This window comes from Cynoglossus semilaevis, chromosome 19 (genome assembly GCF_000523025.1).
Source record: "Cynoglossus semilaevis isolate Cse_v1.0 chromosome 19, Cse_v1.0, whole genome shotgun sequence".
Taxonomy (NCBI): Eukaryota; Metazoa; Chordata; class Actinopteri; order Pleuronectiformes; family Cynoglossidae; genus Cynoglossus; species Cynoglossus semilaevis.
This window is the reverse complement of record NC_024325.1, coordinates 13,440,365-13,451,843: the sequence shown is the minus strand read 5'-3', so window position 1 is coordinate 13,451,843 and position 11,479 is coordinate 13,440,365. Positions and strand designations below refer to the sequence as shown.

Genomic DNA, 11,479 nt, shown 5'->3' with positions numbered 1-11,479 from the left:
CCACCCCCGTGCGCCTCTGACTGAGTCGCTCCGCTGTGAAATCGCTGCTCAAAGCTACAGTTGCGCAGCGGGGTCAGCGCGAACCAAGGACATTAGAGAAATTGGTCAATTTGTTCCTGCGCTCCTTCTGTTACCACCTGAGAAATGAATCAGGAGGCGGCGCTGTGACTGGACACCGTATATAAAGGAATATCCTGCTGCTTTAACTCCCTTCTCCGTGGGGGTGTGCGGAGTGACAGGAGTCGCTGATGCCCACCCTGACACCAGGAGATGAGGATGAAGAGTGCCCGTGATGAGGATGAAGAGTGCCCGTGATGAGGATGAAGAGTGCCCGCGTGTGTTTCTCGTATTTTCTTCAGCTTAGATCAACTCCTCCATTCAGCCAAATTCGAGGAACGGAAGGAAAAGAGGAGCAGGTGGGGGGAGGTGGAGGAGGTCTGCTTTCCTCCTCTCTTGTTTTGGCACACGGATGGATGACTTGTTGACACAGATGAACAAACTCACGAGTGGAACTTGATGTAGGTCACACGTGAGCTCCACTCCACGTCTCTGTTTTCTCCGTGCGCTCAGGAACTCATCCAAGTGCGCTCCATGATTCCGTCCACTGGACGCGCCGGGCACGGCGGCATCTGCGGGACATAAGGTACGAGTCGGCACCCGGGGCTGGTGCCCGGTAGCGCGCGGCCAGGGATGCCGGACACGCTGAGCCTCATCAGGAACCAGACGGAGCCGCAGCTGGGGCAGCTGGAGCGCACACTGGCCGCCGAGGGCAGCACCCGCCCCGCCTGGGTCATAGCCATCCTGGCCAGTGTCCTGATCTTCACCACGGTGGTGGACGTGCTGGGGAACCTGCTGGTCATCATCTCTGTCTTCAGGAACCGGAAGCTGAGGAACTCTGGTAGGACTGGGTTTTCACATTGTTGTCATGGTAGAGCGCTCACACTCAGGCTGCATGTGTGGCTCCCACATGGGTTTATTTTGGCTACAAACTTGGGGTGGGACTGTGTGGGCTACTTATTGTTACCAGTTCCTCTGGGCTACAACACACACAACAGGAGCGCATGGAGCCTCCATACAGCAGTACCAGTTCTTACCACTGGGAATGGAACTGATTCTTTGCTTTAAGGGCAGAACAAAACCACTCTTCTGCTGTGTGGCCCATGTGGGTCACCAAAACCCCAATGATTCATTGGTGCGTATGGGGCGAGCAATATAGTAGAACTGTGACAGGACCAGGATTTAAACACTAAGGACTCAAACCTAAAAATCTAATTTAGTTCAGTTGAGTTGAGGGAGTTCATGAAAGTGTGTGACCCGTTTCTAGATCAGAAAGATTCAGCGCGCAGGTTGATATAAAATATATATATATTTATAATGAAGGCACGGCTTCTCTGTGCAGTAAAGACAGACTGAGACTGACTTCATTTTCTTTTGATGTAGTTGTAATGTTCAAACCCATGGTGGCGTTAATGAGCCTTTAATGCTGTCGTCTACACATGTCAGGTTATTCTCTAAAGCTCAAAGATCACGGGACTCAAACCTACACCATGTGACACTGAAGGGTGAAGGTGGTCACAGAGTCACAGAGTCATCCTTCGGCCACATGGTGGAAGACACGGTTAGCGCTCCTGTCCGTCAGTACAGGGAGGTGACCAGTTTGATTCCCGGTCTTTCAGTGTGGAGTTCGTTTCCCCTGGGGAACTCAAACTCATGTTTATTCCCTGGTTTTTATATTTGCCGATGAAGACACATGAGAATTTCTATTTGCCACGTAATGAGAAAAAATGCCGATGAAGACAAATTTTCTATTTGCCACGTAATGAGAAAAAAACATGAAAATAAAAACTTGTTTTTCTGACCTTTTCTGATAATTTTGAAATCATCCACAAAAGTGTGGAATTGATACTTCCAGTTCTTTTTACTCTAACAAGTCACTAATGATGAGGTTAATTATGAGGCTGACTCCAAGGCAGACCATTAACACAAAAACTGTTCAGTATTCACTTCCAGTCTTTTAATTATTTGCACTGAGAGTTTGCATGATTTTTTTTTTTTAATCTGATTCAGTGCTTCACCATGGCCTCAGGATGCCTGCTGGGTAATTTCCACATTTTTGCTTTCGGAGAAGGCTCGTCAACAGCAAGGGAAGTTAACTCTATTTTTTTTTTTTTTCTGGTAAAACTTGCCCTCATTAAAGTTATGTACCTTTTAACATCAACAGGAGGTTAAAGAAGAGAGAGATACAAGACTTAAACATATGTTGTTTTTAAACCTAACACACTAGTGTAAAATATTTAAATATGAGGAGCAGCATGGTGGCCGGACAACAGGCCACATCTTTCTTGCCCTTTTGTCCATATTGCACATTCAATAAGCAGAACGTGGGCCTGGACGTGTGGGTCTACATTCAACAGGGAAACATCTGTTCTCTCTTAAAGTCCCCAATATTTTTGTCAACCCTATCTTTAAACTCTGTGATTTGAAATGTTATCTGAACTGATAAGGCTGTGGAAATTTTGTGTCCGGTTGCAAACTGTCAAGTTTTGCTCTCTTTTGCAAAAATGAATGTAGTACAGTAGAAAAAGCTCGGCTCACTTGTTGTTTGGGGGGCAAAGGCTTTTGTCCCCCAGAGAGTTGTCTTTGATGGAGCTGAGGTTTTGCGAACCTTCAAAGAGAGTAAGATAGGATCGCACACACCGAGGAGTAACTCTTCAAAGAGATCATTTACATCCTAACCCTGCCTTCACATCCCTTATCTCCAGGTTACTTTTCTCTAAAGCTCTTTGCTGCTTCTAAACTGTGATTTGAAGTATTTTTGGCAGGCAAAAAACTGCTGCGTTTGTCATCCAGTAGCTGGAGCTGTCCGCGGTACTGAAAGAAAGGAACGCTAAAAGCGTTCTTTAGCTGTCTCTGCCCATGGTCCTGAAATCCAGGCTGGGTGTCTCAACTTCCTCTGTCCATGGTGCTGACACTTTTGAGCTAGTATTTCGTTTTAACCTCTGTCCGCGGTGCTTAAATTCTCAACCCTTATGCTGAGCTGCGCCTCTCTCCATGGTGCTGAAACGCCAAGAGTAAAAAAAAAACACTTCAGACATCCTTTCTTGTAGAAATAAATCTCAAACAAACATGAGCGTCTTTGAGGCAGATCAACAAGGTCAAACACAAGACGACCTCCGTAGAATATACAATAAACTGCAGACGGTCCTGTTAGTCACAGATTTTTAGCTTTACAAACACAAGTGGGTTTAAATTGTTCACAACACCAGCAAGAATCCCTGACAGTATGTGGGCGACACTTGCAGTGTTGTGTGGATTTAACTGAAAATATATATTTTCACTCTTTTGACACCTACAGTCAACTTTGCCCATTTTTTAAAAAACAAAAAAACTGTATATTTCCAATTGTATTTACTGTGTATATAACGTAAAGTAGCAGTGCAGTTCCAAAACAAAAAAACCCAAAAAACAAAAACAATAACAACAACAACCTGTTGTCCTTTGCTCAGTAATGGCTTAAAAATCTACAGAACTGTGCTGTTAGCACCCCTAGTGGCAGTGACAGTAACATCCTTGTACGCACAAAATACCACGTGTTCTAAAGATTTTGTTTTTTAATCCAAATGTTGTTGGACTTGAGATTAGATTGGATGCACGTTGGTCACTAATAGTTCATTAGGCGCTCTTCATTAGCAATATTTAGCTTTTCCATTACTCCTGGCTCCGTCTGGAGCTAGAGCTAAGTAAATTGTTTTGCTGTTCTGGTATTTGCTTTTTTATCTAACTCTGTGCCTCAATGAGTTCTTTAAACTGTTTGTAGTCCAACGTTTCCTTCTAAAAAAAAAAAAAAGAAAAGCTCAAAATCTGGGCTAGTTTAGCATTTACTCTGTGTTTATTTACATAAAGAAAAAATAACTAACCCTTCCAGTGAGACCAGGCTGTCCACCAGAGTTTGTTTCCTCTGTTTAGTCATCCTTGAGAAAAAAAAAAAAAAACACAAATATCTTCTGTGACTCAACTGTTTTGCCACAGGCTTATTTATAGTTTTACTACTAAAAATGTGCGACCTCAGTGTGAAACGGTCACTAACAGCAAGCTTTACCTGCACGTCACTGTGAACAGATAAACTGAGGTGTTATTTTTCCTGAGACTGACAAACTGAGGCGTTTCAGGAAATGTCTCGTCTTCAATAAAGATTTTAGATTTTCTACATATCGCTAGAATATCTCAAAATGTTCAGTAAACGAACGTAGACCATATTTTGATATAATTCATGATTTTTATCTGTTAAAAAATTCCAAAAACATCTTTATGTGATTGGATTATCTTTAAAAAAATATTTCCCTTTTAGACTTTTTTTGTATATTTATTATGTTATAACATTGTTTAGACGCGTTCCGTGATATTATTATTTTTCATAACAAGTGTCACAAATGAACATGTGACAACATAAAGTTTTTAATCTTTTAACTTGATGATGAAAGAGCCGGCAGACAAAGAGCTGACGCTATAAAATACGTATGTGTGTTCATTTTTGAATTATTAAAATATTTAACTGATTAGACTGTAGGTTTAATTGACTTTCACTTTGTAGTGAGTGTCTTTGATCTCAGTCTTCAGTGAAGGCAGACATATTCAGGCTGAGTGACAGAAAGAAATAAAAACACTCAGACTCAGGTGTGAGGAGGAGTGAACACGGCCCAGATCCTAATCAGATATGGACATGTTGGAAGGCTACAAGTGGGCCATGTCATGTTCAGCATCACAGCTGGCAGTGAAAGTGTTAAGGCGAAGTTGACGAAGTGTTTTCTCAGACAACAACAGACATCAACGTGGTGAAATTGGACTTTGGAGGAGCTGTCACATTAAAACTCCTGCCTGTTTTTACAACAACGTTCACAGCGACGGCTGGAAAGAGAGAAAAATTCTCTGTATTAACAGCCGTTCTTTCAGTGTCAGCCTGGTGATTTTCTATGAAAAAGAAAAAGTTTGAGCTGCTGAACGACAGACTTCGAGACCTTCAGCATTCTTTCTTCGTTAAACATCATGTCAGTGCAGCAACTGTGGGAATCAAACCAGAAAAAAATAGAAGAATGTAGGTCACATGACATGTGGAAGTCTAGCTTCTAAAAAACTTGACTAAAGTTGACAACGTTTCAACAACTGCAGTAAATTAAACAAAGTTTTTTTTCTCACATCTACCTGAAATAATGAGTTAATTAGTGAGAATTGGTCAAAACAACAACAACAACAACAACAACAGAAATAGTCCAAAAATATCTCAACAACAGCACACGGTATGGCTAAAGGTTAGCCCAAGATTAGCTCCAATACCTGACTCATCAAAGATTCCTACTGAAATATATTTTACAGGATCTAAATACATTAAATACCTTAATGTAATGTCATATCCAAACCCAAAGTTCAACAAATGGTTCCTGGTGCTGCCCTTTGACCTCCTTCATACTTGGTACTCTGTTTACATGTACTGCATAAAGTGCTTTAATGAACAAACTCCTACTGTTCAGGTCGGACCTGGATTTTTATGATTCCGTCTGTAACTTGAAAAAAATAAAATAGAACAAAAAAACTATTTATCTTTATTTCTACTCTGACCCTGAAGGAATCCTCTCATCCGCTCATCCTCGTCTCCTCCTGCTCTTCAGAGCCACTCCAGTGTTTGATTTTAATTAAATTAAATCAAAACAGCCGACTGAGCAGGTTGTCAGTCAATCAGAATTAGCTTCCTTTTCTTCTTTCTTCTTTATGCAGACGACGGGACAAGACAGATTTCTATCATGTGCCTAAAAGACTGCTCTGGAATATTTTTTTAATGTTCAAAACAGAAACGAGGAAGATGAAATGCGGAGAGTTGTGGGGGAGGTGGGGGAGGCTGTAGCTAAGGAGCAGAAACGGCAAGTTGAATTTGAATTAACTCCATATCCAACCTTCTGGAACTGAAAACTCCAGTGGACGCGCCGTCGTACATCTTAATGTGACATAGGTCGGGCGCTGAGTTCAGTTTCATCAGTCCAGTGTTGGGTCCACGGGGGAGCAGAGATGCCACTGATGTATAATACAGAGTGTCTGCAGGGCTGGGGAGGAATCTTCTCTCAGCTGGGAGGTTGTTTTTTTGGGTTTTGTTTTTTTGTCTTTTGACGTTTTGATTGTCAGTCTTCGTCTTCGTCTTCCTCAGTATGATGTTTAGACCGGTCAGGGTTGGACGGGACCACAGGGCGTGTTGTGATGCTGCAGGTTTTAAGCGCTGCGAGGGAAACTCGGCTATTTCAGCTGAGCTCACTCCAGGATGCATCTTCAAAGTAGAGCGGGAACGCTGTAATTCCTTTAAAGGAAAACAGCTGGACAAAGGAGCAGGAGGAGCTTACATATATATACATATATAGGCACACATATAAGCATATATTTACATAAATAATATAATGTGAGAATGTGAGAGAGAAATATAGAGGAAAGAATATATATAAATATATACACATATATATGTATATATGTGTGTATATACACGTATATAAATATATATATAAATATATACACATATATGTATATATGTATATATGTGTGTATGTACACACATATATACACATATATAGTATGTGTATATATGTATATATGTATACACACATATATATACATATATACACATATTTACATATATAGGCACACATAAGCATATATTTACATAAATAATATATACTGTATATATATTTATACATACATAGATATATATGTATAAATATGTATATTTATACATATATATCATATCATATATTTATACATATATATCATATATATTTTATCCGTTCAGGATATGGAATGCAACATTGAGCGATGAACCTCAATGAACCGCAAAAAAAAATCAATCAATATATAGAATGAACTTTGACCTGTCTGTCCAGTTTCATTCAGTATATCCCAGGTCCTTTCAAAATATTTAAAGTTAACTCAATATATCGGGGTCATAAATAATAAATAATGTCAATGTTTGTAGAAAGCTTCCACACGTTAAGACAGCAGAGGATGAAAGGAAGAGATGAAGCAAGAACGACAGTCAGGTGTCATCAGGGTCACCAAGTCATTATTGTTTGGTCACACACACACACACACACACACACACACACACACACACACTCACAGAATTCAATGACACAGACTCTTTTAATCTTCGTTACCATTATCACCCGTCACTGAACAGATTTAATCTGCAAAGCTAGCAGTCGCTAATATCTTTTTCTTTTTTTTTTTATCCAAGCGTCGAATCTATCATTTCCTCTGTGTTTCCTCATATTTATAAACCCTACTCTCTGATCATTTGGTGTTCATTATGTAACCGATTTTACAAACCCTCGGGCCGCAGGGGCGGAGGAAAACAAGAGACGAGGAAGAAGAAAAGTCATTCTAGGATGTGGAAAACTAGAGTAGGAAAAGGGAGAGAGAGAGAGAGGGAACAGAGAGAGAGAGGGAGGGAGGGAGGATGGGGGGGGGTGACTGTTCATACAAACTGCAGTGAAGCAGAGAGAAAAAATACAACTGTGCAGATTTTCAGCCACAAATCAGAAAACTAAAAACGAGAGGCAGTGGCTACGAATAAATACTGATTAAAAAAACGGATAAATACTGATAATATTAAACATGATAAATATGTATATAAATAAATATATATGTTGTATTATTTTTAGATATATTTTTTCCAAAGATTTGTATTCTGTTTTCCAGTAGCATCAGCTATTTCCAAGCTAACTCTTGGCTAAAAAGTAGCCGCAGGATAGCCACCTTTGTATTTCGGGTGGCCAAGGTTAGCGCCATGCTAACTTTGACCTTTATGACATCATAAGTTAAATGAGTCCTCATTATGGGACAGGTTACTGTGGACACGGGGACACCGTCACACTGACGGCTGCCTCACGACCTCAAACCAAATAAGATCTAAAACAGGAAAAAAAAAAACCTCATCAATTTTATACTTTGGTTGAAGATTAAAAGCCGCTTTTGATGAGTTTCCGTCTCAATAATTCAAATGTTCTGTTCTGTCATCTCACTGCATCCACGCTCAATCCTTTAATTAAAAAAAAAAGTGTTTAAGTTTGCGTTAACTTTGTAGTTTTCCTTTTTAGACCGAGCTGTGAGTCACGGTGAAAAACAGCACATGCATCTAATCAGCGCCGTGACGGGGCCTCAGTGGAATCCTTGATCAGATCTAATTGATTCTGGATCATTCGCGGTCCCGTCCTTCAGACTGCAGCCAGACTCAAAGTCAAATTGCCAATTTGTGTATTTTCTGCAGGGTTTCATTTTGACACCGACTCTCCCTTTTTTTTTAAATTTATTTTTTAGAAACTTTAAACATGGTTGTTTAAATAACTGTGGCGTTTACTAAGAATTTAATTCAGACGTTAACCAAAGCAGTTACGCTCATAATTAATGAAGTGAAATTGAAAATCACTGGAGTGAAAAATTGACAACTTGGACGAACGGATATCTGAAACGTTTCAGTGAAAAGCCTGAATGGAATCATTCAATGACGCCGAGAAAAGGCCAAGAATATAAACAACAAGAGTGTAAGGCACATATACAGAGCTGTCGTCGAGACATCGATTAAGACAAAAAAAGCCAAATATGCTAAAGGTTGTCGTACAGATTCGTTTACATTTTGCAGTCGTTTAGTTGACAATTAAATAGTAGAATCGAAATGTTAACCCTCTGAAAACAAACTCTTCAGTCTGGACGATGATGAGGAGTTAGTGAGATTGAATTAATGTTGAAAGTTTAGATACAAAGGAAGCTAAAAAAGTTATTGGAGAAAAATATATATAAATCACCCCAAATATTTGTGGATGTGCTAAAAATACATTAACTGCTAACATTAAGCAACAGTTTTAGCAGCGTCACATTGTGACCAAGCACTTTTTTTTTTTCCGCCACTCTCATTTTATTCATCTCTAATTCTGGGCATCTGTGTCGTCCTGGCAGGACTTGGCAGAGCAGATCTGACACAGTCGGACTTCAAAAATTCACTGCCCCAAAAATAAAAAAAACATATTTTGATGAAACACAGAGAAACAAAGTCTGGCAAAATACGGAGAGTGTAAGATTTCAGGAGAAACGACACTGAAAACAACAACATCTCACACAATCAACGAGTACGAGTGTTTGTTGGTGCGGCGATCGATCCGTCAGCGGCTCCTTTTATCCTATTGTTTGGCGCCACTTATTTTCCCAATGTTCCGAGTTGCGATGATGAGCAGCGACAGCTTTCTGATATAATCATCTGCTCTGCTGTTGCACGCTCAGTGTACGCATCAGAGGTCAAACTCTGACGACCAATCAGATCGAACGTCCGCCTGATGTGCCACTAGGCCACGCAGTCACAGGATAATGAGGTTCTGTGTGTGTGAGAGAGAATGTGAAGAAATGTGAGCAGAGAGTAACCGGGTCTGGTCCACATCCCCGGATATTACTTGCTGAAAGGGAGGTGAATTATTGATATATAAAAAAGACTGCATATGAGACCACGTCCAGAGACGTGACAGCAGTAACTCTGTATGAAGGGATTCATCTTCTGGAAACGTTATGATCAGTAACAGGCCGGACAAAACTGAAAACTTCTTTTAGACAAACTGTAAACAATATATATAAAAATATAAATATATATACACACATATATGTATTTTGTCAAAGCATGTACTCAGTCAATCTTTATATTAACTCAGGTGCACTTCTACTTTGGATACTTGACTCAAACTGCATTTATAGCACCCCCTGCAGTGGAGGAAGGGACATTACATGCTCTCATTTTCACCGTGTCTACCTTTAAGTCAATACACGGGGGAGAAAAAATGCTTTATTCTCATCTGCAACTGCAATTAAAGTGAACTTCCTGTCAAACCTCAAAGAAATGCTGCATTTTTATATATGAACAAATGGATAAAAAAAAAAAAAAAAAAGTCCAACACCCCTCACAACACATTGTAAATTCTCTGTGTGTTTGGGTTCAAATCACAGGAGTTTGACTTTACGAGCCCGGGGTTCAGAGTCGACGCACTGAACTCGTCGCGGGGAATGAAAAATTGCTCAAAGCACCGATAGATGACAGCGTCAGCGGGCACATGCGTCGTTTGTTACCTCAGCACAAGCGCAAATTATTTCTCACAGCATATGTTGTTCACTGACGGAGACGCAGATGTGGGATTTCATGATGTTCAAGCAGCTGCAGCTGGAACAGGAGTGACTGACAGACGGTTGGAAAACCACAAAATGAAAAAGGTCCCGCACTGGGCCAATCAGGCCACTGACAGGTTTTAATTATTCATTCTTTGCTGCTTAGTCCTGGCAACCAACCATTCACCCTCACCCTCACCCTCACCCCTATGGTCTATAAGTGATCAATTGCATAAATAAGTAAAAACCAGAGCCGTGGAGAACCTCATTAACCATCGAGGATTGAACAGCTGACCTTTTTGCTGTAAGGCACAATCCCTCAGCCGCTGTCCACTGTGTGACCCCGTGCCCCACTGGGAAGCAGTGGGTGCTTTTTTTTTTCTTCCTGCACAAGAAATCATAGGCCGCCGGCCCCTGGTTTGTTTATTAATTATTTATTTTTAACTCTTTTTTTTAAATCATTTTTTAATTTTTAATATATTTTTTTTTTGCCCTACACTCCACAGCGCTGCCAGAGCTAAGATTCTAACCAGCAATCCTCCAGATACACCCTCCATCCCTGGACTACCTTGTTAGCTCTGCTGCAGCCTTGGAGCTGGAGTTATTTTTTATTTTTCCTCTGGGAACAAATCTTCTTCTAAGATTTTGGAAAAAAAAAATAAAAAATTCTAAATGCTGAGAGAAGAAAATATGCCAGAAAGTGTGGGTCCAAAAAGCAGCGTAGCAGACGAATCAATGTCGATACAATGCTGGAGAAAAAAAAAAAAAAATCAAGTACAGTACGGACAACGTGACAAAAGACCCCGAGGGAAAAAAACAAAACTTTCACCGTCAAAAAACAATTGACTGGTGTGGAATTTTTCAAACACAGATGAAACAAACAGGACACGGGCAGGAAGTGAAGGTGCACAGTGGGTGGCACGAGATACAAAAATAATAATAATAATAATAATTCAGCTTCTTTCACCCAGTAAACTCTGTGAGTTTGCTTTGATGCTCTGTAGAATTTTTTTTTCCTTTCAACTGAATATACATCCACTGTTTCACAAAAGTGATGTGTGAGGATTCAGCAGCACAGAGGAAAAAAAAAACAAACCACAGCCCTGTGTAATCTGCCGGCTGCTACAGGTCCAACACCTCCTCTATACGTTCCATATGTAACAGCGCCGCATGACACGGAGACAGGAAGTTTAATTAGACCGTATAGGAGAGGAAAAAACACGACACATGCACACGTGTCGGTAACTGAGTCTTTTCCACTTACAGTTCAGGTTGGAAAAGCTGTGTTAACGCAGTGTCATTGACC

At 40.4% G+C, this 11,479-nt stretch overlaps 1 protein-coding gene across 1 annotated transcript in view; it reads left to right on the top strand.

The window, feature by feature from the left end:
* Positions 1-53: 53 nt before the first annotated feature.
* The window catches only part of mtnr1bb (melatonin receptor 1Bb), a 22,475-nt gene continuing 11,049 nt past the window's right edge, over positions 54-11,479 (top strand). Inside the window, exon 1 of the mRNA XM_008333091.3 lies at positions 54-898. Within this exon, the coding sequence (XP_008331313.1) occupies positions 691-898 (208 nt within the window). The 5' untranslated portion in view covers positions 54-690. The remainder of the gene's footprint in view (positions 899-11,479) is intronic.